Source organism: Otolemur garnettii, unplaced genomic scaffold (genome assembly GCF_000181295.1).
Source record: "Otolemur garnettii isolate 467f Iridium unplaced genomic scaffold, OtoGar3 scaffold00073, whole genome shotgun sequence".
Lineage (NCBI taxonomy): Eukaryota > Metazoa > Chordata > Mammalia > Primates > Galagidae > Otolemur > Otolemur garnettii.
The window spans coordinates 4,403,709-4,431,486 of NW_003852468.1; the positions used below are offsets into that span (position 1 = coordinate 4,403,709).

Below are 27,778 nucleotides of genomic sequence, written 5' to 3' on the forward strand. Positions count from 1 at the left end.
GGCTATTTTTTGGTTGCAGCCCGTCATTGTTGTTTGGCGGGTCCGGGCTAGGGATTCGAACCCACCACCTTAGGTGTATGTGGCTGGCGCCTTAGTCTGCCTTTGGTTTTGAGGGACCCTCAAACGCAACCCCTCTTCCCCTCTCGGCCGCTCCCTTCAGTCTCTAGCACAGGCTCTGCTCCTCCAGCCCCCATATATGGCTGTACAGCCCAGGGCTACATCTTTGCATGTCATTATTGGCTATGACTTGATAACTTCTAATCTATACCTCTGGTGCAGATCCCAGTTGGAAGTCCTGATGTCTATTGGACAGGGCTTCCTTGATAACACACAGCTTAATTCCAGCCCAACTTATTCAAAACTGTACTAACCCTCCCCTACAACCTCTCTCATATTTTTCTTTGCTTGGCAAGACCCAACTCTCCATCTAAGTCTGAATGTAAATATTAGTCTTCAGTTCTTCTTACTCTCTCATTTCCCTCTACATGTATCGATATATGGAATAGTTTCTAAATCCTGGAGATGACACATCCTCAGACTGAATGCCCTGTGCCTTTCTTAGTCCTCTCTGTCACTGCCTTGACTCAGGCCTTCCTCTCGCCTCACTGGGGTGCTTGCAATTTCAAACAGTTCTCCCTGGTCTGTCTTCCTCTCCTCTGATTCATCCTTCATGCAAGTACTGCTCCCAGTGGGGACTCCCTCACATCCAAATCTGATGATGTCACTCCTTTGTGTGAACTTTTTCAATGACATCGTGTAACCATCATGATAAAGTTCACCCTCCTTAGCTTCATACTTTAGACACATTTGAGATCTACCCGTGCCCTCCCCCACCTCACTGGTCTTATCTCACACCATTGGACCACATGGGACACAGTTTCTATGGTCTTGACTTCTGGAAGTTTCCTGAATGTAACACAAAGTATCACAGCTTATGATCATCTTCCATTCCCTTTCCTGTTCTAAAATCAGTTTCTTCCTTTTCATGGGCCCCGTACTCTGGGGAACCTTCCCAGATCTTCTCCCCACCCAGCCCTTCATTCCAGCTTGCTCTTTGTTTGCTCCCCAAACATCCTGAAAATACTTCTTTGATCCTCCTGCCGTGTTGGTCTTGATTTCCCCCACGGGACTCTAAGCTCTGTGGAAACAGACCTGTCGTATGCATTTTTGTATCGTAGAACCTCACATAGTTATTTATTGAACAAATTAATCTTGTACCTGTGTGTGTGTATATGGGTGGCACAGTTGGAGGCATAGAGAGAAAGGGGTTAACATTTGTTGAGCACTTACAGTGTGCCAGGGACTGTACGAGCGACTTTATATACATTTATAGCATGATCTTCATTTTATGAGAAAGCTGAGGCTCACAGCAGTAACTGGGGTATGATTTCATAGCTTGTGGGTGGTAGAGTGTGAGTTGCACCTAGGCCTGTTTGATTGCACCCCCCTGGTATTCTTCATCACCCCACACTGCCTTCCCAGATGCCAGAGAGGACCAGCCAGGTGGGAGAACCCAGACACCACTTGCCAGGTGTGACTAAAGTCACACGGGAAACCCTCAGCTCATCATGGCACAAGATTTCTGAGAACACAAAGGCGCTCAATTTTTACTGTTTTCTTTCCAAGTTCATCTTTTAAAAACCTTACACCTGTTTTGCTAGAATTCCACAAAGCTTAAAAATATATATATGCTATAAAGGATCTCATCTGCCTCAGAGGGGGTGTGCTTTTTAGTCACAAATGTATACTTTTTGCTGTTCTTGTCTATTTATTCTACTGAAAAAACTGATGATTGTACAGTGTGTGGATTTCAGTGGGAAAAGACATACAAGATGTACTCACGGGTATGGGACTTCTTATAATTGTTAGAATGGAAGAAAGGCTGATAGAAAAAAAATATTCTGCCTGGACAAAAATTTTGGTGAATAACGGACAGGGCAAGATGACAGAGGACCCCCTTAAGGAACAAATGATGTCACTTTGGCTTCCATTCTCGGAGTCTTGTGGGGGCTGGGACGCAGCTATCCTCCGTCTTAGATATTCCCTTGTGTTCTTGGCAGCGCTCTTCCCCTGCTAAGGGTGTCATCAAAGCCAAACGGTGTTACCTTTATTGATCGTTTTCATTTACCCCTCCTGGAGTGGGGCCGCCAAGACCACACCCCTACTTCTCCCTTGGCCCTTCCGCACAGTAAGTTCAGCTTATTGTTCACCTCACATCTTCTCCTTGAACCCCGCCAGGAAGAAGTGGCTGACAGAATGAGCTGGCTACAACAATTGCTAGCTCATCAATCGCCCGGAAAGATTTACTGGTGTAAGTGGAGAATTTTTTGCTTTCACTTAATGAGTACTCAGCTGAGTAGAATGACCTCCTCTCATTCAGAAATGTCGCCCTTTGTCCAGTGGTCTTTGAGCAGCTGCCCTCCCTGCTGGAGCCTACAAGTTCTACAGAGCACACTTTCTACCTTGACACCTTCCAAGAAACAATTACAAGAGGCGTATGGAATGACCCTGTCATCAAAGGTCAAGAACATAGAGACACAAGGAGGTTGGCACTTATTCACTGAGAAATTTTGTTTTGTTTGTTTTCCTTTTTTTTGACTGAAGGAGCATTTAGATGTAGCTGATTTGGGTTCAAAATGTAAAGTCACAAAAACAAAAACAACAAAAGAAAACACAGTGTAACATCATGGCTCCCTATCTCTCATTCCCACCCCCACTGCAGATGAACATTCCAAGATTAGAGAGCCGGCCCAAAGCTAAGGACATCTGCTTCACACATTATTTGACTATTTAAGGGGACATAGTGTTGATGGTTTTGGGGTAGGGGTAACAGGTCAGATGCCTCTGATATTTAAATGTTTATGACAAAATTTTATGTAGACCTTATTTGTTCAAATGAATGACTACTGGGGGAGATGGCAAAATCATCTTCTTCAGGGAATATGAAAAGCGCCTTCAGCCTGAAGGAGTGAAGCACAGCTGGGAGGACAACCACATATTCACCCACCCCTGAGCCCACGGCAACCCCACGCACCTGAAGGCAGCACGGTGAGCGCCATCTGCTGCGACTCATCTGACGCTTGGTTGACCCACTTGCCTGGGTGTCCATGGAGCTGCCACTCTGCCACCCTGCACCAGTACAGTCCGGCATCCTCCATCCTCACCTGGTGCAGCTGCAGGACAAAGTCTGTAGCGGATGCCCGGTGACAGTGCAGGCGCCTCCTGCGCCCCTCGGCGCCATATTCCAGCAGACCATCGTGCTGCAGGTGCACCAGCAGCTCACGTCCAGACTCTCCTCCGTTCCAGTACCACATCACGGAGTACAGGGAGGCGGGGCTGCCTGGACCCTCCAGGCTGCAGGGGATGCTGACCTCTCTGTGCTCAGTGACATTTCCTGTCCAGTACACTTTTGACACATGTACCTTACTTCCTAGAAAATAAAATGGCAGTAAATCAGAGAAACACGCAGACTTCTAGATGGGACACTTACTCTGAAAAATCTGGTCATCACTGGGGAGATATCTATTTGATATTCTGTTTTTTCTTTCTTTCTATTCTTCTTTTTTATTTTTTGGAGACAGATTCTCAGATAGATCTGTCACCCTGGGTAGAGTGCCCTGACATCATTGCTCACCTCAACTTCAAACTCCTGGGCTCAAGTGATCTTTTTGCCTCAGCCTCCCAACTACACGCAACCGCCACAATGCCAGGCTAGTTTTACAGAGTCTCCCTTTTGCTTGGGCTGCTCTTGAACTCCTACCTCAAGCAATCCACCTGTCTCAGCCTCCCAGGGTACTAGAATTACAGGTGTGAGCCACCATGCCTAGCTCCATCTTATAATCTTTAGTCATCAAATCATCCATTTTTAATACCTGTTCTTGAGCCCCCCTTTTCTTTCACATTTGCCAGAACATTCTCTGCTATGAATCAAACCAGCCATTTGCCTTCTTTACCACTATCTCTTACCTGCTGGACCCTGTCCATGGAAACCACCCAGCTTCAGTGGGGCCCCCTCCCTGCTGCTCTCACTTCTCAGCCAGACCCTCTTCTACTTTCCAGAGGGGCTCTTCAGAACTTTTAGCACCCCTCAAACTGTGTATTCTACCACTACCCCTCCTTCTTAGCTCATTGCCCTCCTCCCATACACCCGGATATTACCTTGGTATCCATGGCATAGATGCAGAGAGAGGCAGGCTGCCTGAGAGACTGAATGCTTAGACGCAATGTTAGAATGCTACCCAAGGGAACTATTCAAATGATTGGATTAGACTAAGCTTTAATTAGATTTTGACATTTACTCCCCCTACGCCCCAACTAACCAGCAGGTAAAAACTCAAAATGATGGCCAAAGTAGTTATAAACAAAATAAATAAACTGTAATGTGCATTACATTTTTTGACTCCATGACAAATTCACTTATTAATCTACCTTTAAAAGAACTATTTTATCTGATCTTGGTCCTTTATTTAGTTACCATCTTTCCTCTCCCCTTTCCTTCATGGGGAAGTATGTGAAATACTAACTTACGTGATGCTGTCACTGTCTCCTCACCTCCAATTACTTCCTACTTCCTTGCAATCTGGCTTCTAATCCTATCACTACACTTGGCCAGGGCTCAATTCCCCAGCTCAAGGGACCCTCCAGGCTTTTTCTGTCCTCTTTGTAGTTTTTGTGACTGAAGTGCACTTTTTTTCCTTAAAATTCTCTCCTCCTTCCACCTCAGATAAAATATCCCTCCTATAATTCCGAATGGTCCTACTCAGTATCTTACTGGGGGTTCTCTTTCTTAACTCATCCCCTAAATGAAGGTGTATACCTGGACTGATGGTCACACTCACACCTGGCTCACAAATGTGTTTTGTTCAATTCCTTCAATTTTGGGGGGGAGGGGGGAGGGGGGAACTACAGGCACCTGGTACAACACCCTCTAGTGTTTTCCTTCAGTATTTTGAAAAGATCTGAATTAGTGGCAAATGCTCTCACATTGGAAGATGTCCACCAAAAAAGATTTTAGGCATCTCTTAAAATGTAATACTAAAAGTTTTTTGTTATTTTCTGAGACAGAATCTCACTCTGTCACTCTGGGTATTGTGCTGTGGTATCATCGTAGCTCACAGCAACTTCAAACTCTTGGGCTTGAGCAATCCTCTAGCCTCAGCCTGCCACAACACCCAGCTGGGTTTTATTTTATTTCTTTTTTATGTTTTGTTTTGTTTTGTTTAGAGACAGAGTCTCATTTTGTTGTCCTCAGTAGAGTGCCGTGGCATCACAGCTCATAGCAACTTCCAGCTCTTGGGCTTAGGCTCTTGCCTCAGCCTCCTGAGTAACTGGGACTACAGGCGCCCACCACAGCACCCAGCTATTTTTTTGTTGCAGTTTGGCCGGGGCCGGGCTCAAACCCAACACCCTCCGTATATGGCAGGGTATTTTTTTTTTTAATAGAGATGGGGGTGGGGGAAGAATGTCAGTCTTGCTCAGGCTGGTCTCAAACTGCTGAAGTCAAGCAAGCCACCCACCTTGGCCTTCCAGACTGCTAGAATTACAGGCGTGAGCCACTGCGCCCCACCAATACTAAAAGATCTTGTAACACTGAGCCCACATTTCTGCATGAGAAGCTCTGGCTTGAGCTAAACAGTGTCTGTCTCCTTAAAAAAGGCATGCACATACTGTGAAGATATTGGCTGGCATAGGTGGGAGACAGGAATGCCAGTCGCACAGATGGGGAATGCAGAAGTGGGAGTGAGTCGTGGAGATGGTAGAGATGACACCTGCCACGTGGGGCGCACTGAGCATGGGGCCTCTGGGAGCATCCAAGTGGAAACGCACTTGGATGTGAAGGCTCAGAGCTCGGGACAGTGGACTAAGCATATACACTTAGAGTTGCCATCTTGAAGGTGGTAGTCAAAACCAGGACAGTGTTAAGAAGTTCTGAGGAAAGCAGACAATAAGAAACAGTGGGCCCAGGTCCCGTCCCTGAGGAACACATACGCTTATCCAGGCAAGGAAGAGGGGCCTGAAGAACACGGAGAAGGGGGGACAGAGTGGCAGGAAGAGGCCCCACACTGAGCCCCAGTTTTGCCCCTGCTGCCCCAACAGATGGAGCTCCTTCAGGACCACAGCTGTGCCTTCTTTATCTAGTAGTTTCATTGCCCCATACACAGTCACGGTCAATTATACTCTTATTTTTTGACGGTACCTTAAAAACAGTATTTTAAGCTCCAAATTAGATCAACTCATCTGTGTTGTACAGTTGGCGAGATCCCGAACCTCAGCTGTGACGTTCAGTCAATTGTAATCAACACTGCAGGTGACCTAAGGAAGGCTGAGAGGCCTAAGCAGCCCTGCCCACATCCAGCCAGCAGCACTCTCAGACCAGGGCAAACGCATGGAACTTCCATTACATTTTTAAAGATCTCCTGAGGAAGAGGAGATTCCCTCAGTCAGCCATTCCAACAGTTAACTACTCTTATTTGCCTTATGTTTAGGCAGCTAAATGTTGAGAAGCAATTTCTCCACACATCCCCATAGAGTTGTACAGTTTCCCTTCGCAGTGGGAGAAATATGCTTCCTATTACTCTTTCTCTGCCAAATTACAGTAGCGCCCCACTGGAATGACACAGCTTGTTATTACAGAGATCTGCAGATTCGATACCGAAGCTACCCAAGACAGTGGCTGATAAACAAACGGGTCAAAGGGATCTTGTTCCTATCTGAGCTCCTCAAAAGCTCAGATCGAAGGGGAAGGGAGAGGAGGGAAAGGGAAGGGGAGAGGAGAGAAGGGAAAGAGGAGGGGAGAGGAAGAGAAGGGGAGGGGAAGGAGAAGGGGAGGGGAAAGGAGGAGAAGGGGAGGGGAGGGAGAAGGGGAGGAGAGGGTGAAGGGGAGGGAGAAGGGAAAGGGGAGGGGAGAGGAGGAGAAGGGGAGGGGAGGGGAGAGAAGGGAAATGGGAGGGGAGGGGAGAGAAGGGAAAGAAGAGGGGAGAGGAGAAGGGGGAAAAGAAGGGTAGGGGAGGGGAGGGGAAAGGGAGGGGAAGGAAGAGAAGAGGAGGGACTGGGGAGGGGAGAGAAGGGTGGCAGACTGGTAAACTCTCACCTAATGGGCACACTATAAGGGTACACAGCACACCCCCTGGTGAAGGACCCAACTACAACTTGAACTTTACCTTAGAAATGCAAACAATGTAATCTAATCATTTCTACCCTCATATTTATCTGAAAATTTTAAAAACTCTCAGATCTATTCGCCTGAAGTGACCTCCCTTCTTCGGTGGGCGACCAGGTCCCGCAGTCCTTTGTATGTGGACTGTGTTCCGATGACACTAGGTCATACTTTTACTTCTACACAATCACTGTACAGACCTTCTGCCCAAGAGAAAATGGCAATCCTACAGAAACCGGTGCGAGAATGCTCTCCGAGCTTTACCTGTGGGCGTGAGTTTCAGTTCTGTCAGTCCTGACGTCTTTCCGCCCAGCTTGAGCCAAGTGCCGTTTGTGGACAGCAGCCACTCCTCCACCGCACAGTGATATGTGCCCTGGTCGCTGTCCTCCACGTTCAGAACGTGCAGCTGAAACAAGTCCTGGGAAACTTTCTCCGTGTGAAATTTTTGTTTCCTCCGTGGAGTGTGAAATTCATCCCCATACTTTACAACGTTGGTTTGGTCCATTTCCAGGATCTTCAGCCGGGAAGCACTCATGGAAATGGGGGAAAAATACCAAATAATGGCTAACCGAAGGTTTCCCACGGACCGGGACAGGATGCTACATTCTATGTCAATGTTGGAGCTGATGGATGCTTCTCGAACTTGACTGCTTGAGTTCACTTCTAGCTTGCTCTCTAAATTAAAAACATAGAAACAGTTACTTTGGTAGGAAATAGAATTTTAAGGTAGTAGAGATAATAAAGATCAACTAGGGCAACTAGGGCACTATTTCCTCCGGCCATGGTATGTGTAAGCCCCCCGCAGTGGCCCCAGGAACTGCTCCCTCGGCTTTTGAGCAACTCGCTCCCTGACAAAGCAGCACGTGCCATCTGTGGACAGCTGTGCCCCTGGAGAACTTTTTATGACCTCAGGTTGAATTGTACCTCTTCGTAAATTCCATTCTCTGGTCCTACTTCTACCTTTCCTGGGCAGGGAGTGGGGTGGCAGAGAAAGTATCAGACCCAAAAGCCCAAATTCTTTTCCGCATGGTAATGTTCCAGTATTTGTTTATTTATTTATTTTTAGAGACAGAGTCTCACTTTATCGCCCTCCGTAGAGTGCCGTAGTGCCATAGGTCACAGCAACCTCCAACTCCTGGACTTAGGCGATTCTCTTGCCTCAGCCTCCCAAGTAGCTGGGACTACAGGCGCCCACCACAACGCCCGGCTAAATGTTCCAGTATTTAAACATGGCATCTCCTCTGCAGTGTTTCAGGTATCAGATGGAGGAGAAGAGGCTCTATTAAGGCTGTGTCTGCGTGCTCAGTATCCAGAGCACTTCTGGATTCACGATTTGCTTAGTGTATCTGCCTTCAAACACGGCTGGAGAAAGGGACGTGATAGCTGGGCTGTTAAACTGTATGTGTCTTAGCAAAGGAAACAATCAACAAAGTGAAGGAACAGCCCACGAAATGGGAGAAAATATTTGCAAACTCCTTGTCTGACAAGGGATTGATAACTAGACTGTATAAGGAGCTCGAGCAACTCAATAGGAAAAAGTCAAATAACCCAATTTAAAAACATGCAAAGGATCTGAATAAACATTTCTCAAAGGAAGACACACAACTGACCGAAGGGTACAGGAAAAAATCTCAAAATCATTAGTTGTCAAAGAAATGCAAATCAAAACTGCAATGAGATATCATCTCACCCCAGTTAAAATGGCTTTTATCAAAAAGACAGGCAATAGTGAACGCTGGAAAGGACTTAGAGAAACGGGAACCTCGTGTATTGTTGGTTGGAATGTAAATTAGTGTAAGCACTACAGAGAACAGTATGGAGGTTACTCAAAAAACTAAAACTAGGACTGCCATACGACCCCGCAATCCCACTGCTGGGTAAATATCCAAAAGAAGAAATTCAGTACATCGTAAAGATACCTGCACTCTTGGCTTAGCACCCGTAGCTCAGTGGTTAGGCTGCTGGCCACATACACTGGGCTGCCAGGTTTAAACCCAGCCCGGGCCAACTAAACAACAATGACAACTGCAACAAAAAGCTAGCCGGGTGTTGTGGTGAGCGCCTGTAGTCCCAGCTACTTGGAGACTGAGGCAAGAGAATCACTTGAGCCCAAGGGTTTGAGGTCGCTGTGAGCTGTGATGCCATGGCACTCTACCCAGGGTGACATAGTGAGACTCTCTCTCTCAAAAAAAAAAAGATACCTCCACTCTATGTTTATTATAGCATTATTCACAATAGCTAAGATTTGGAATCGATGTGAGTGTCCACCAACAGATGAATGGGTAAAGAAACTGTAGTACGTATACACAATGAACTATGAGATCACCGCAAAAAAAGATGAAAATCCTGCCATTTGGGACAATATGGATGGAACTGGAAAACATGTTAGGTTAAAATTAACCATGCACAGAAGGATGAATCTCCTCTATTCTCACTTGCATGTGGGAGCTGGATATTAGAAACTATTGATGTCGTGGAGAAGGAGAATGGATGGTTACTAGAGGCTGGGAAGGGTGGTGGGGAGGTGAGGAAACGTAGGTATGGTTAATGGGAGCAAAAATATAGGTTAATAGAATAAATAATACCTGATGGCACAACAAGGTGACTATAAGCAACAATAAGTTAAGGTGTGTCTTAATGTAATTACAGGAGTAGATTGGACTGTTCTTAACACAAAGAAATGCTAAATGGCAGAGGTGTGATAGAGACCCTGATTTGATTAATTCACATTGTATCAAAGCATTGCATGTACTCTGTGAATGTAGACAATTGTTATATACTTGTAGTAATTAAAAATAAAAAATTTAGAAAAAATAAAACGCAAAGGTTCAATGAGGCAGGAAAAACCCCCAAACTGTATGTGTCTTTGCAGCCACTCAACTGTGGGAACACTGTATGGATACGGAGTCAACTGTGACTCAAGCCCCTTTTCTGCTTTGTCAGAAAGTTGAGTGACAATCTTTGCTCCCAAATCTTATTCTAACTTCTCGCTGTTATCACTGATTCTACTTCCGTAATTGCTGATTGATGTAGCCAGTTAGCTCCCTTTCTTCTTCCTTCAAAAACATGTTGTATAACATGCCGGACTGTTCCAGGCCCTGTGGATGCCTCCCCTTAATGCCTCACGGTCTCCAGGGGGAAGACAAGTAGGGGACAAAACTTAGAGGTTACAGCTTTATGTCACCCACGTTGGACAGAGGTATGCCTAAGTGGCTATCAATGCACCAGAAGGGTCACTGAACCCAGATATGAGGGTCAGCTTCCCAGAGAAGGCAACACTAGGCTAAGTCTTGAGGGTTTGTGGGATTATTCTGATGAAGAAGTGATTAAAGAATTCTGCATGGGGTGGTGCCTGTGGCTCAAAGGAATAGGGTGCCAGCCCTATATATAGGAGGTGGAAGGTTCAAACCCAGCCCCGGCCAAAATCTGCAAAAAAAAAAAAGAATTCTACCCAAAAGAAGCAACTTGACCAAAGACATTGAAAGTGAGTGACAACATGCGTATTGAGGAACTGCAAGTAATTCAATGTGGCTGGAGCTAAGATTCAAGATGGGAATTGGAAGAAGGTGCTGCTGGAAAGACACTAAGGTACCAGACTGTCTAGGACCTTGTGTATCACAATGAGGTGACACAGAGGAGCTGAGGATGGCTCAAGGTCTGACCTGAGTCACTGCCTGATGTTAATGGGGACATAGGGAATGACGTAGAAGGAGGTGCTTTGGATAACGGTGGCAGGTTTGTGTCCTGGCACACTGAGTGCAGATATATCCTAGAGGCATTCGGATGCATGAGTCGGAGCCCAGAAGAGAAAGCTTTCAGGAGAATGGATTTGAGCATTATCAGTGTACAGGTTGAATCCATGGGGAGGGACGAGTCTACTGCAGGAGAGCGTTAGAATGAGAAGACAGCAGGCCAGGATGAATTCCAAAGGAACAGTTTTCTGAAGAAAGATTCAGTGGAGGAGGAGAATTCTGCAAAAAAGAATGACAAGTCAGTTATCAGAAGGAAACCAAGGAAATTTTGTGTCATAGAGCCAAGGAAAAAAGACATTTCAAGGAGAAAGAATTGGGGCAGGAGTTGCAAATACCACAGAGAGCACTAGTAAATTAAAGTATGAATTAATAGGCAAGAATCTCATCACCATTACCCAAAATATTGCTTTGTGGCAGAGAAAATAATGACACCTACCACATTTGAGTGCCTGCGTGGTGTGTCAGGCACTGCACTGGGCACATTACATATGTCACCACGTTGAAACTGTGGTGCAACGTACAGATGAGGCAACTAAGGCTTGGGTAGATGAAGTGACTTGTCCGAAGTCACACGGCTGTCCAGTGATCCTCAATAATCATCCGATCTAGATGCCTCCCAAGTCTGGCATCACTCTGTCCTCAGAGAATTCAAGTCCTAAGAGATACGTGACACAGCAGAACTTACCGACATAGGCCCTATTTTTAACCTCTACGCTCCATTGCCAATTGATGCCTTAGATTATATTTGACTATAATTATAAATTATGAGACTCATCTTAACATACTAAAAATAAGTAGATCAATGTATTCTCATGGAATTTACTTTACCCTACCCCTAGGAGAGACGTTGCAAATGTTCGATAACCGGTAAAGCTTGGGTAGTGACTGGCTTAAGAGATTGATTTGCTCTTCAATGGGGCCAGGGCCTAGAGGGCCCCCATTATGCCACAGGGTACATTTAGTTTCTGGGTGGGGGGAACTCACGGGAAAATGGGGCAGGGGCACGGAGCCGGAGTTATTAGCCAGAGTGGAAGTATTTCAGTGTTTTCACTACAAGTGTAGGCAGCCCAGGTTTACGAACCTAATGTTAGCTTGGAAATTACACACTGTGTAGCTTACATGTCCTAGTGCAAACATAAGGAGGAAGTATTTATATTTTATTTTTATAATTTGCCCCAAGTAGAAAGAATGTGATTTTGATTTTTTGTTGTTGTTGTTTAAAACCAATCAGGGATTAATTTCAAGTGACGCATACCTGGTAAACTGATGACTATCTTCAATGGGTGAGAGATGGCTGAGGCCCTGGCAGGGACGTTGGTACGTAGGGAATCTTTGCCATAAACTTCCACTTTACACTGATACACTCCTGTCTCTTCCTGGGTGGCATCATGGATGAGGAGTTGAGAACGAAATGAAGACTGTGAAATCTTCGTCTTCTTTGGGAACTGGGGTAGGGAATCCCCCCATTCAATAGTGCCATTATGGGTGATGTGAATAAACTGATGAAAGACCTGGGCCCCAGCTGGCTGGAACTGCCACGTCACAGCGAGTGGCAGCTTGAGGTCAGAGTAGCTGGCCCTTACCACACAGGACAGGTCAAAGGCCTGGGCTAATGTCACTTTCGGTTGACGGCTCATCAGACTAACTTGTAAACTGGACTCTGCAGACAGGAAAATGAAACACAATTTCTAATACATTTAGCAAATCAAAGTACAGTACTGGGAAGTTTTTCTAGGTGCCCCCTTTTTACTTAGTATCATGCCTTTGTACATTTGGAGTACCGCATATTTGGGGGGGTAGAAGTTGATTCGAGTACAGTCTGTCCTGAATTCTGACCTCAATTTTGCAAAGTTGCCTCTCTTCTAAGACCGGCTCAGCCGGACAACAAATAGGCAGTGTTTGTCAGTCACTGCTCAGACAGCTGCTGCCGAGTGGGTGGAACGCTCCCCAGGCCGGGCCATCTGGCCTCCTTCCTTTCCCCCCACTCCTGGCTTCAGCATCAGAACCCTCTGCATATGCGACAGGAGGCTCCACAGTCCAGGGCGGCAGCTGTCAGAGCCGGAACACAGACAGCTCCGCTACCCTCTTCCCTAAGTCCATCCCGATTCACAGCATTTTGTTTTTAACTTTGAACAACTCACAAGTTGCGCTCCAAAGCTGATCTTTATAAGGATGAATAAACTTTAAAGACTAATTGTCAGACTCGGGAGCCAGAGCCTGTGCTCGGTGTCCCAGGATAGGTACACATACCATAAGCAGGGGATTCGGGGTGACAACAGTCAAATTCCACTGCACTCTGCTGTAGAATGCGGTGACCTATGTGCAAGTTTAGGACAGGATTTCTTTGACACTTACCCAGGGATTTTATAGTAACTGAAATCTTCTGAGTCCAGCTCAGACCCCTGGCCTGGTCGCCGGTCCTCTCAGACACTCGGCACTCGTACGCGCCACTGTCTGCGAGGGTGGTGGAGGTGATCTCCAGTTGGAAGGTGGCCCAGTCCACTTTCTCCAGCCTGGTGTTGCCATGGTAACTGGGTCTGCTATGGGAGGCACCCAGCTGTGCAATGCCATCCTGCCCCATGGCAGCCACAAACTCTGGGGGTGTCCGGTCCTGTGGGATGTGCCACCAGCTCACAGATAGGGGACTTTCAGTGCCACCCACCTTGCAGACCAGAGTGAGCACCTCTCCTTCCCACACAGCTTGCTGCTTGTTCTGGGTAGACATAACCACACTTCTTGCTGTGGATTGCAGAGTTTAGAAGAAAAAAGTATTCTAAGTAAATGAAAAATTGTCCAAAATACAGTGAAATCTCACTAATTAGGATTTGACTGATTTGTTGTCACTAGTTTGTTATTAAACCAAATAACAAATGCTGTTTCCTCCTGTACAACCCCCAGACAAAAGACCTGCTAAACATTAAATAGTGGAAATTAGACAGTAGATGACTATCAGGAGAACCTATTTACATGTAAACAATTTATAATTTGCACTTCAAAAAAATCAGCCATTCCTGAAGAATGTTCAGTTGGGCAAACATCTTGTAATATTTTGTTAGATTAAGTAGGGTGGGTGCATGAGCCTACAAGTAATGAAGATATGTTTCTTTAAATTTTTATTGTTTTTGGAATTCAGATCCTCAGAGTTCAAAACCACTTTTGCCTACTTATCTCTCCCTAATCAATCCTAATGGGCTTAGTATGTATTTTCAACAGGGAAAACCAGTGTTAATTATATCTCTGTTCATAAAATCACTTGGGGGGAAATATATGCTTATAGACACATATATTATGTCTGTGTATATACTGCATGTGTGTATATATATGCTGTGGGTAAAGGGAGAGCCTTCTTATGTCCAAACTATAGTGCAAACCTATAAATATAAATCTGCTCCTAGACAGGAAATCCAAGCCATTCCTTCAACAAACATTTCATTCATTCACCCATGCATTGTGCAAGGGCCTTGTCCTGGCTGCTTTGTGGGCCACGCAGAGCTGCCTCAGGAGCCTGCACAGCCGAGGTAGGCTGGTACTCTCCATTTAAGGCCGAAGCTCCTGGAGTCAGAGTTACCCTGAGCAACAAATTTGACCTCTCTCTGAGCCTCAGTTTTCTTTCCTGTAAAACTGAAGATTACAACAGCACTCACCTTATTGCACTGTTGAGAGGTCTGAACAGATGGCGCTCACAAAGGGCTTAGCCCGGATAGCCAGGGAAAGCACTCAGGAGAGCTTAGCTATTAGCACTAGCATGAAAGACACTAGTGAAAAGAAGGACAATTCAAAGCAAAAGAGGAAAACAAAATAGAATTGATATTAGACATCTAAATAGGATCTAAATGAATTTGCAAATTGCTCTTCTCTATTGAGAAAGGAGTTCAGTCTTGACTGTTTCATGTCTTCATACACATAAGTTACAAAAGCAGAATAAGTAAGTTGAAAAAATGAGCAAATCTGCTTTCAAATTTAATTTCTTTCAAGTTAAAAATAGAGTCAGGGCTCGGCGCCTATAGCTCAACTGGCTAAGGCGCCAGCCACGTACACCTAAGGTGGCGGGTTCGAATCCCCAGCCCGGACCCGCCAAACAACAATGATGGCTGCAACCAAAAAATAGCCGGGCGTTGTGGCGGGCGCCTGTGGTCCCAGCTACTTGGGAGGCTGAGGCAGGAGACTCGCTTGAGCCCAGGAGTTGGAGGTTGCTGTGAGCTGTAATGCCACGGCACTCTACCCAGGGGGACAGCTTGAGGCTCTGTCTCAAAAAAAAAAAAAAATAGAGTCAGAATTGAAGTACAGAAATCAGAGGGGAAATCATTACTCATAATCTCATCCCTTTAACATAACCATTAAGATTAATTTTGACTAACATCTTTTTTTTTTTTTTAGAGTGAGGTTTCCTTTGTTCGTTGTGGTCATTACCACCTCTTGGAAAAAAGTAATAATCTTACTAAGTAAGTGTGACTTTCACATTCACAGTGGTAATGGGTGTCCCCTTCTGTTTAAAATAGTCATAGAATGATAAAACGCTGCTTATATTTCAAGTAGTAGTTTGACTTTCAAAACAGAATGGTAAACAGAATCTGATCCTCAATACATTTGCCAGTACTTTTCCTATTTCTAATAGTAAGCCCAGTTTAGACTCCAACCTATGCAAAGAACAATTTTTTAGTTTTGGAAGAGGGCCCCATCTACGGGATCATAAGCTAAGCTCCCTGAAATGCGTTCCCACACACAGGCTGGGGTTGCGTGTGTGCTCCAGCGGGTGCTGAGAGGCACAGAGCAGAGACTGATCTCTGGGTAAATATGTAAACCCGCCTACATTGTTTATCCTGAATCCTAGAAAGTTAGACCAAATGTTTAGTATGAAAACTAACGCCAACACGCTTCCTGGCTGCCATTCGGGCCAAAGCTTGCGTGTCTTCATCCCTCTCAAAGGGGGTCTAACATGAGAAGAACATGAAAGGGAGACTTATCTATCTTTGGAGATGCCTCCCTCGAGAAAGTATGACAAGGATATCTTTATTTTTAGCTCAGTTTTTAAACATTTTAAAACATTTAAAATTTGGTTTTGCTTTTGGGCAATTAATTTTTACAGACTTTGAATTCCCAGCTCAGAGGATCCTTATATTAGCTGTGGATTTGTCTGTTTTCTCTCCAGACAGAAAGTACTGCTGATTCAAACCCATTTAAGGTTAGTCAATGTTCATAAAGTAAAGGTGACCTGAGTGGCTTCCCGGGTGGTGCACACACACTCAGAACCAGGTGGACAGGCATCTCGCCACGTCACCGCAAAGTGCAAAGAGTGGAGTCTGTTCACCATCAATCACCTCTTCGTTGCTTACTATGAGTCAGAGTTATGACTGAGTGTTACTTCCCCTATCAGGTTAACACAGCAGGGGATTAACAGAAGGCGCTTGAAAGATGAAGCCCGGTCTAATAAAGTTGTTCTCTGCTTTAAGAGAAACCCAAAGTATAAAAGTTAGAAGTAACAACAACAAAAAAATAGAAGTAAAGAATTAGCAACAGCAAGAAGCTACGTAGGCCCTTCTAGCTGCCTGACATAATTTCATAGATGAGGAAGCTGAAGGTTAGAGACCTGAGGTGGAGCGTGTGGTCACGGCCCAGAGCTCAGGAACACTCAGGTCTCCAGCCGGTCGGAGGCTTTCCTGCAGGCTGTTTCCCCTCCAAGGTGCTCTCGCTGCCACCTGACTGTGCTGGAAGACCTCCGCTGTGTCCATGAAGGCATACTCTTCCAACAAAGAAGGGGCTCTGAAAGCAAGCCAGTGCAGGCCTGGGCCCAGTGTCACCTACCTGCTGGCTTCCTCAGCTGCACGTGGCTGTCTGGAGACTGCTTTCTCTGCAGCACTTGCCAGGAGCCCGTCTGAGTTCTCGCCACCTCTGCCACGGCACATCTGTAGGTGCCTTCATCCTCCAGGCCCACAGAAAAGATCTTGAGAGAGAAAGCCTTGGGGCCTAACTTTGAAACCCAGAGCTGCCCTTGACTGGCTCTGTCTTTGTAGTTGTCCTTCAGGTCCAGGACTCCGTCAGCATCAATGTGGGCAATTTCACTCCCATTGAAGAACCAAACACCCTGAAGCTGTGGGTTCCGGCCACTTCCCACCACCAGGCAGAACAGTTCTAAGGGTTTCCCTTCAGCAAATGAGCTGTCAGCTGTGATGTTGACTTGAAAATCTCTCACTGGGAACCAAAAGCAAGGCAGGTATTTAGAGAGACCGTGGCATCTGTTCTTTCGTACAGGAGAGAAACGAGATCGCATTTATGGGGGAGTTCAGTTGTATAGCGGCAGGTAAGCCAAAAAAAATTTCCTAGAGTGAAAAATGCTCATGACTATTCCTTAAATCACTCAGCAAGGACACCACACATGGTTTTCTGAATGCAATTCTACTAAGCAAAGTATGAAGTATACAGTTATATATGCTTTTAAATTAAAAAAATAAACTATTATATGCTGAATTGAGTAGTACATATTGTGTATATATAAAATTAAATCTCTTATACTGAATTGCTGTAAATTGTGATTTCTCATTCTCCTTTTCGACTGAGAATACCCAGTGGAATTTTCCTAAAAGCACGTGGGATACGGCTCCACAGGACTCACCAAGCGTAACTTACATACTTGATGTCAACAGGACAATTTTATAGGAAAATGCTCCTCTTAAAAAAGGAAGAAAACTTTAATGATTTGATGAAAACTTTAATTGGATCATTGCTTTTAGCAATGGGTTTGTAACACACAGGTTAGCGACTCATTTCTCTTAGACCAAAGCCTGTGTAGAGAACCCAGGAATCACAGACACGGTTTCTCTGCTGGCTTTGACAAAAAAGCCAGTGGATCATAAAAAGTGACACTATTCCACGTTGGAAAAGGAGTTAGGTGGAAGGAAGTCCCAGCACTGAGGAACACAAGGCTTTGGGTTGGAAACTGGAGCTGCTTTGAGGCCTCAGTGTCTGTGGTGAGTGGGCTTTGGAGAGACTCAGGCCTACCTTTGAACGCCAGCCCCCTCTGCCCCACCGGGTGAGCTTAGGTGGGGCGCCTCGCATGTCTGAGGCCCACGCTCCTTACTTTCAAGATGGGGAGTCCACTTCTTCCTTACAGGGTGATCATCAGGTCTAAATTAGGGAATGCAGATAATGTGCCAACACAGAGCCTGGCAAAACTGGTACCAACACTATTTCCATGGCTGGTCTGTGGAACGGACTTAACCATTTAACAGATCTTATCTCATGTAAAACCTATGAACACAGCCCAGACCGAATGTCCTTCTTCTTAGTTATGCTTCCCAGATGGCAAAAACAACATTTACCCAAACTTTCTAGCCAATTTTTTAGAGGCAATGAGAGATTAGGAAAAAAAATGAAAATATTCTGCAAATACCCACGGCCAGTGCATTATAATGTATGGATGAATTTCCTGAGAAGATAATTACCTGCTGGCTGAACCCTCAATGTGGTTTGATCGGTCTGCTTTTTCGTGATGAGCATCCAGGTTTCATCTGGATCCTGAATCCATTCTGTTGCCTCACAGAACAGCTGGCCTTCATCTGAGGGCTGGAGACTCCCTATGGACAGCCTGAAGGTCATGGCCCCAAGCTTGCTGAGTCGCACATCGCCAGCTGTAAACCTCTCTGCATACAAGGGCCCAGGGAGCAGCATAAAATCTTTGGAGAGAGAAATAATCTCGGTGGGTTGGCTTCTTCCTCCATGTTGCATCAGGTACCAGGCGACAGAGAGGTGAGTGTGTTGGGCCGTGGCTTTGGATGCCTGGCAGGTGAGCTCTAATGGCTCACCTTCCTCCTTACTGAGAGTCTGTGAACTCATGGTGGCAGAGAGGGTATCTGGAATAACTGGAAACAAAGGAATGACACTAAACCGACTGGCCCAGTGCTGTACGCTTGGCGTCTCTAGGTGAAGATGGTGCCCTGAACCACCCTGTAAAGTGCGAGCCACACGCGACCCCCCCACCCATACGCTTTCCCTATTGCCAGAAGGAGCACTGGCATCTATTTACAGTTTGTAGAACTTGGCAAAGCAAATGGCTCTCTGATGTCTGGATTCTGGCTTCGCTTCATCACATAGGCCTCAGTAACCAATTTAGCTGCTCAGAGGACATATTTAAAGGGAGAAAGCTGTGGGAGGCAGAAGACTTACATTTTAATCCTCAATCATCTGAATCTGACTACATGAACTTGGGCACATCATTTCACCTATCTGAGCTTTAAAGGGTGCCTGTATAATGTTCTTGAATAATTCATTATAATTTATCATTTAGAGTCAAAATGCCTTCCTTACCAAGGTTTTGGTTAACTGTCTTAATGCCTACCCTTACATTCTTTTCTTCTTCAAATGAAATCGCCTAGTCTGAGCCTATGTGAAAGCTCCACCCAGATTTAGTTATCAATGAATATATTCATATCAGTATTACCGAGCACCTGCTCAGTGCTAGCTGTTAGCTAGAAGCTGAGAGGAATATTCTCTCTCAAAGACCTCAGGGTGTGGCAGGAGAGAGGCATATAAACAGTCAGTCACTACATAACTCTGTCAGTACTAATGACAGCAATATAAACAGAGCATTGAGGGGGAACAAAAGTGGGAATACTGTCTGAGGCAGTTAAGATGGGTTGCACAAAGTAGGTAATCTATTTTTTTGTTGTTGTTGCAGTTTGGCCGGGGCTGGGTTCGAACCCACCACCCTTGGTATATGGGACTGGCACCCTACTCACTGAGCCACAGGTGCTGCCCTGGAGAGGAGGTAATCTAAGTCGGGCCCTGAAGTATACATAGGAGTTTGCTAAGCTGAAAAAAGGGTGATGGATATTCCAGGCAAAGGGACAAAGTGACAATTGCAAGGACTATGACCCTTTCCTCATGGGCAAATATGATAGAGAATGATAGCTTGAGAATAATCATTTCTAAGTTATCACCTATGATATTGATACCAGCTCTCTCCACTAGTCACTGTCCTGCTTCTAAGCAGAGGCAACCCGGGGAGAGCTGTCACAGCTTTGCCTAATAGTGTTGCTGTTACCAAGCCCTGGACAGCTGTGAGTGAGGCCTGGGGAAAACTACACAGATATAAATCTTTATAGCAAAGGTGATCAAGAAAAATGAATTGATGTTTTTAAAAAATATGAGATACACACTTGGGACAAACCTCCAAAATATCCAGAGTGGTAGGTAGACTCTTTCCCCAAAGGAAACAGAACAAGACAAAAACACATCCCGTTGCAAGGAAGGTGTGGTGGTGGTGAAGACTCGGGCTTCTCAGGGGCTGGCTAGCGGCAGTGCACAGACAGCTTACCAATCAGACTGGTCTTTCCACTGTAGTTTCCGTAGTATTTCTCATCGGTGTTTGGCGTGTGGCACTCATACTGACCAGCATCCTTCATTTGAAGCTTTGAGATGTGCAACAGGACCGAGTTGCCCCGGACCCTCTCCACGTAGATTTCCCTGTTTCGCACCCGCTGTGCATACAACGCGTAGGTGAAGGTGTCATCCTTGGTGCTGATGATCTGGACTTCCCGGGTCGGGGCTGCTGGCAGGTAAATAGACCACTGGAAATGCTGCTCAGAGGGTCCCTGGTGGCCAGTTACGTTGCAGCCAATGCTGACAGGGTAACCCTCAGCTCTGAACAGCGGTCCTTTCTGAACTGTTACTTGTCTCTGGCCAGCGCTGAGCTTAGCTTGCAAGTAGGAGAAAGTAAGGGGGATAAAAATAGATCAGCGCCGGTTCCCAACACACCACATTATGTAGTTCCCTGTATTGCAATTCTGGTAAATGAGATCACAGGTTATTACCTATAATCAACTCAGATGTTCAACTTTGGGCTGAGCAGCCCAGGAATGGCTTGAGGAGTTAATTGTTCTTTTGTAACTTTAACTTCCATAGTAATCTCGAGTCTCTTTTTTAAAAAGCTTAGCTGCATCGATGTAGCCTGACTGCTTTTATAAAGCATCTGCTTATCTAAGTGGCCTTATTTTAAAGCAAATTTAATGTATGATGATTCAACATAGCTTTCGTCAAACCTCCAATTCCAACCTGCCACTGGGCAGTCCCCACACAAATGGTTGCTGGAACAGCACAGTCTACAACTTTGCCCTTAGTGCCATGATTTTTCTTGCTGTTTGGTTGGACTCATTTGTTGGGTTTTGGGCAGATATGATGCAAAACTATCTAAAATTAGCATCAGAAGGAGGCTGTGATACTTCCTTTCTAAATTGTGGAGGTTTTTTTTTTAATGTTTTGTTATTTTTTACAGAGTCACTACAGCACTTCTGAAAAGCTTGATAATAGATGGCTAGAAAGTCCAGTAGGTTCTGGGCTCGGAATTTATTTTATTTCTATTCTCACCAAAAGTTTTCAGTTGGGACCACTAGGGAATGTTTTCTACTGGGATAAATCTCAAATATTAGATCTAAAAAAAGAAAACATGATTAAATGGTAACCTTTTATTTGACAAGTTTTTTAAATCAAGCATTTTTTTGAAATCAAAAAGTGTGTGTTTCCTTATTATGAGTGGTAATTGCAGGCTAGTTCATTCTGTGTCACAGAAAAAGACAAATGACAGACATGCCACGGGGTAGGGCCAGGTCTTCCACTTGGGGTCCAGGGCCCGGCAGAAGGGAAGGCAGAGTCGACCAATGTCAGAAGGGCCCATCAGGGAGCGATTGCTGGTGTCACCAAGTTCACAGAACTGAGTTCATAAGAAGATGGGGGAAGACAAGAGCATCAGTGAATTTAGTGACTCCACGAGGACAAAAGATAAAGGAGACTAGAGTGGAAAACAATGTGGGGAAAGACAAAATGACATGGCAGAGATAGACTGAGATAAGGCTGGGCAAGGGGATTTAGCGTGAAAGGAAAACAATTTTAAGGGGATCTACAAAAAAAAATGGCAGAAAGGGTAAGTGGTCACCTGAAGGAGCAACTAAAAATTGCAGGTGTATGCCCAATCCAAACCAGGGACACAAACAAAGCAACAGCCAGCCACACACATTTCTACTAATAAATTACATACTTATTTTCTTTTATGTATTCATTTTTGTGAGGCAGAGTCTCACTCAGTCACCCCAGGTAGAGAGCGGTGACATAGTCATTGTTCACAGAACCTCAAACTCTTGGACTCAAGTGATCCTCCTGCCTCAGCCTCACAAGTAGCTTAAGGTGACCAGATTTTAACATTGGTAAACAGGACACCACTGAGGGGGGGTGGGGCCTGGGGGTGGGGCCTGACAACAATGCAAACTTTGATAAGCAGTTCTCAATAATCAGTTCTCAACAATTATTTGTTATTATTAAAGTTTAACATTATAAAATTAACAAAAATAATATAAAACGCATATCCTGGTGAAATAGCCACATGGCAGCCAAAAACTGTATATTCCCTTCCTGTTCTCCCATGTTCCCTAGCTTGTTGTGCATTCTTTCCAAAAATCGGGGCTTTTTAAAAATGCCACAGGATGCAGGACAAATTGTTAAAAATCAGGACTGTCCCACCAAAAGCAGGACGTCTGGTCACCTTAAAGTAGCTGGGACTGGACTGTAAGTACCTGCCACAATGACTGGCTACTTTTTTCTATTTTTTGTAGAGATTGGGTCTTGCTCTTACTCAGGCTCATCTCGAACTCCTGAGCTCAAACAGTCCCCCTCTCCTTGGCCTCCCAGAGTGCTAGGATTACAGGCATGAGCCACCACACTCGGCCTCTAGTAACATTTAAAATACATAAATTCATTCATGATCCTAATTAATGTGAAACATTTATATCATACTCTTTTTGTAATAAGTATTTAGGAAGAGAAGTTAGACCATCTTAAACCAATTTATTACTTATAAAAAAGTTGTACTCCAGAGGCAGTTCAGAAGACTTTTCAGTGATGCCATCTCAGAGAAATGCGTGTACCAGGCTGTGTGTTAAAGAATACTCATAGCTACACTACTTATTAAAGCCACAGATAAGAGGCAACCCGTATGTCCGTCAACAGTAGAATGGATAAACTGTGGTACATTCATCACATGGGATGTTATATAGAAATAAAATTAACAAGTTATAAGTATCGACAGCAACATGTATGACTGTGTCCAATAAAAGATGTCAAATGCTTTTCAATCCTTTTGACTAGATACAGATATATATAAATTTATAACCAGGCAGAACCACACCATATTGTTTAGCGATGCATATACATGACTGGCAAAATCATTTTAAAACATGCTAGGAAGTTGTTATTGTGAAAGTCAGGAAGGTGAGGGCATAGGGAAGCATTTATGCCCTCATGGGGCACACTACACAGTGGCAGATGCCCCTAAGGTAGACAGTATCTTATTTCTTTTGTTTGTCTGTTATTTACTTATTTATTGACAGGGTCTCCCTCTGTCTCCCAGGCTAGACTGTGGTGGCGTCATGGTGTCATCACAGCTCACATGTCACTATAACCTCCAACTCCTAGGCTCAAGCTATCCTCCTGCCTCAGCCTCCCCAGTAGTTGGGACTATCGGTGCATGTCACCATGCCTGGCTAATTTTTCATTTTTCTCTCTCTCTCTCTCTCTCTCTCTTTTTTATTTTTCCTAGAAAACAGGTCTCTCTCTTGCTCAGGTTGGTCTTGAACTCCTGGCCTCAAGCAGTCTTCCCACCTTGGCTTTACAAAAGGTTAAGAGGTTTCAAAAGTATTTTTAATCTTTGATAAAGATTAGCTCAAATGGCTGTGCCTTGGGATCATATACTCAAGCATTTTGTTATAAATATGTTCTATGTGGGTTGTTGAGAGCACACCCCTCTCTAAAGAATAAAATGCCGATGAGAACTGTGCCCTTGCTTTCTTTTTTTTATTTGTTTGTTTATTGAGACAGGGTCTCACTTTCTCACCCTTGAGAGACATGCCTTGGGGTCACAGCTCACACCAACCTCAAACTCTTGGTCTCAAGCGATCCTCTTGCCTCAGCCTCCCATGCAGCTGAGACCATAAGCGCCTGCTCTCACTCCCGGTTTTTTTTTTTTTTTTTTTTCTATCTTTAGTAGCAACAGGGTCTGGGTCTTGCTCAGGCTGGTCTTGAACTCCTGAGCTCAGGCAATCCACCCGCCCTGGCCTGTCAGAGTGTTAAGATTAGCGGTGTGAGCCACTGCACCCAGCACCAATGCTTTCTCTTTTAATTCAGAGGATTAGGGACCTTTGAACGGTGGCTCAAATTCTTGGCAACAGATGCAGACACAGCTTGGCACACTGGCCCTGGAATCATGCTTTCAAAACATAAAAATTCCTCGATGGCATTGGCTTTTTTCAAACTATCATTAGAATTGTCAAATTTACCATTGTGGTATTATTTCAATGGAAACTATTAAGTTGAGCCACATAAAATGGCCCCTATTTGACCATTTTTGATACCAAAAGCCCAGCAATTTCAAATAATTCTACTTTATAGAAAAGCTACCTAGAAAACAGCCAACATATCCTAATAAGCAGTTTCTCTTGCTGTACAGACTCAAAAACCCTATGTGATTGGAGGCTGAGATAGTTCCCATCCATTCCAAAAAGTGGAGTCTCTTTTTTTCCTGATGAATGTGATCACAACAAGACAAACACTAATCCCTCAGCCAAAGCCTCACGTGCTAATGGCTCTTCTTTGCAAGCACAGCTAAGTGCTAAGTCCAAGAGGTCATTCACCCATGACATCAACCTCACCCCCCAGTATCATATTCTAACAGGATTATTCCATCCTTATATTTATAGAAAAACAAATTGAGTCAAAGTCTACACTTGCTGAACAATCATCACTTAATTAAATTCCTTCATTTCCCTTCTCTAACGACAAATAGCAGGCTTCCGAAACTTTTTAAAGTTATTTTCTGATGTATTCTTCATATAAAAACTGTGATTCTATACAAAATTAGCACTTAGGATGAGTTAGAATTTAGAAGAAATAAATATATAACCAGTTGAAGTAGCTTTTTTCTTTTTAAATTAGGTTCTCATCCTATTGCTGAGGCTAGAGTGCAGTGGCATCATCACAGCTCACTGCAATCTCAAACTCTTGAGCTCAAAGCTATCCTTCTCCCTCAGTCTCCTGTGGTGTCTGGGACTGCAGATACGCACCACCGCACCTGGTGTATAATTTTTCTACTTCTTGTAGAGATGAGGTCTCGCTGTGCTCAGGCTGGTTTTAAACGCCTGACCTCAAGCCATCTTCTCACCTTGGCCTCTCAAAATGCTTAGATTACAGGCATGAGCCTCCACACTCAGACTGAGCAATTGGTTAAGAGGGTTAAGGAAAAGCTTTCAGCTTCCCCTTTTAAACTTTGGTTACTTTCCTTCCCCAGGCCTTCCAGCCCACTTAAAAAAAAAAAAGAGAGAGAGAGAGAATTTGCAGTTCTCTGAATTATTGCACAATGTAAACCTAGTTTCCCCATACACAAGGCAAACATACAGTCCAAATACACACAGCACATACACTTGAGAATCACATTCAGACAACTTCACAGAACAAGGAGAAACACACCAGCTCCCAAGGGATCCCAGCGTGTGCCTGTCTATCAGCACCTACCCAGCTAGTCTGGCAGGTGTCCATCACCCAGCAAGCGGTCCTGGGACCTCTACTGCAGACTCCCTCTCTCCCCGTCAGGCCCCAGATCAGATCCTTACCTCATATTTTTATACATCTCTTGAGACATGAGCTCAGTTCAAACCAATCAGCATTTTTTAAGCAGCCTCTTGTGTCCTCAGCTCTGATCACACCAATTACAGCTTGGTTTAGTTCCCCCATCATACCAGCCCTGCACTAACACTATCCATTCTGTCTAAAGCAAGAGATTTTTTGTTTTATTTATTTATTTATTTATTTTTGAGACAGAGTCTCAAGCTGTCGCCCTGGGTAGAGTGCTGTGGCATCATAGCTCATAGCAACCTCCAACTTCTGGGCTTAAGCTATTCTCTTGCCTCAGCCTCCCAAATAGCTGGGACTACAGGCACCTGCCACAACGCCTGGCTATTTTTTGGTTGTAGTTGTCATTGTTGTTTGGCAGGTGGGCTGGATTCGAACCTGCCACCTCTGGTGTATGTGGCTGGTGCCTTAGCTGCTTGAGCTACAGGTGCTGAGCTTTGTTTTCTTGTTTTTTAGACAGAGTCTTACTCTGTTGTACAGGCTGGAGTGCAGTGGTATTATCATAGCTCACTGTAGCCTCAAAATCCTGGGTTAAAGCAATCCTCCTGACTCAGCCTTCCAAGCAGCTTAGACTATAGGTACTTGCTACCATGCCTGGATAATTTTTTTTTTTTTTTTGGTAGAGGAGAAGTCTTGGTATGTTGCTTAGTCTGGTTTTCCATACTTGAGGTCTCAAGCCTCCCAGAGAGCTAGGATTATAGGTGTGAGCTGCTACACATGGCCTAAAGAGTTCTTAACCTGGGTGCACATACACCATGAAAGAGTCCATAAACTAAGGTGAAAAAAAGATCTTACGTCTTTACTTTCAACAAACTCTATGGAAATTTAGTATTTTCTTCATTCATAAATGTAGACAACAAACCACAGATGTTTTTACATCATAGTACAAATGTTTCAGAACTGTTGAGATAATTACTCATATTCTTCAGTACTTTGAAGTTAGCTGTTTTATAGGCCTATACCTAGATCCTGTTACATAATGCATAAAGAAGCAAATAAATTACTTCATCACAATTTATTAAAAATATTTTAGTAACTATTTCAACATGACTGATTTTCTCTATAACCCTGTGCATTTTGTTTTTATGCACTTAAAAAATTGTTCTGAGATGGGGTGTACCAGATTCTAAACGAATCTGTAGCACACACACACAAAAAAATCTGCTTCCTTCTCTATCTAGTCTGAAGCTATTTCATTCCCTGCCCAGTAATTCATCTGATTCTCCCTTCTACCTCCTAGTCTTTCCTTCCTCTCCGCTGCTCTAACATAGATAAACGCCCCTGGGCCAGGGAAGGCCCTCCAGACGGCCCTCAGCAGAGCCAAATGAATCTTTCTGCTCCCTTCTCAGTCTCTCAGCAGCCAATTCCCACTTCAGCTCACAGGTGAAACTCAGAACCTTCTTTCAGTTAGTCTGCTAAAACTACTAAGTGCTCTTATAACCTTTCCTTCCATCTAGCCGCCTCCCCAAGGCCCATTTATATAGTCAGACTCGAACATCGGGCAAACCTTAAGGTCTCCTCTCAGTCTGGGGAGCAAAGTCTTTTACTCTCTCTTGGGATGGTCAGCCCAGGAAAGCCAGGTCAAGCCAAGGCCAAGCAAAAGTAGCAGATCAGACAAATGTAAAAGCCAACAGATTCACATACAAGGAACCCAACCAAGCATTGCACCTCCTAGAAGTCAAGGATGTCTGGGTAAGCCAGGAATTGTCATCAGTAAGTTAAAAATGATTGCCAACATCAGAAATACATAGTGTAGCTGTTCCCATAGAGACCTAATTGTCCTGTTCCATCACCCAGCAGGCTCCTGTCAACTAACTCCTGTAACAATAGAAACATTCAGACTGTGAAACTTACTCAGAAACAGAAAGAAAGATGCCACATAGGAGACGCCTGCCATTTGGGCCAGCACAGACCTTTCCTGTCCCAGCAGAGTCACTGATGTTTGCAGAAGCTGAGTGACAAAATGCTGTGTTCTCACTGCAAAGGTAGAGAGGAAGCAATCGTGTGGTTTGCAGCCACCGAGAAACAGATAGCTTGAAAAAAACAAAACTGGTCACCCCACGCAATTCTGTGCTAATCACGCAAATTTGGGTGTAGACAAGTTATCTTCAATTTAGTTTAGGAAACGTATAAAGATAAAAATGAGAAAAGATGGGCCTCGTCCTTCGCGGCTCAGGGTGTGTCATTTAGTACTGATGAGGGAGTT

At 44.6% G+C, this 27,778-nt stretch overlaps 1 protein-coding gene across 1 annotated transcript in view; it reads right to left on the bottom strand.

Moving 5' to 3' along the window:
- The window catches only part of CD101 (CD101 molecule), a 32,587-nt gene extending 5,053 nt beyond the window's left edge, over positions 1-27,534 (bottom strand). Inside the window, exons 1-8 of the mRNA XM_023515517.1 lie at positions 27,427-27,534; positions 20,219-20,599; positions 18,348-18,764; positions 16,711-17,097; positions 13,264-13,647; positions 12,164-12,568; positions 7,421-7,831; positions 3,035-3,430 (exon numbers count right to left, since the gene is read on the bottom strand). Of these exons, the coding sequence (XP_023371285.1) occupies positions 3,035-3,430; positions 7,421-7,831; positions 12,164-12,568; positions 13,264-13,647; positions 16,711-17,097; positions 18,348-18,764; positions 20,219-20,599; positions 27,427-27,469 (2,824 nt within the window). The 5' untranslated portion in view covers positions 27,470-27,534. The remainder of the gene's footprint in view (positions 1-3,034; positions 3,431-7,420; positions 7,832-12,163; positions 12,569-13,263; positions 13,648-16,710; positions 17,098-18,347; positions 18,765-20,218; positions 20,600-27,426) is intronic.
- Between the last annotated feature and the right edge of the window lie 244 nt (positions 27,535-27,778).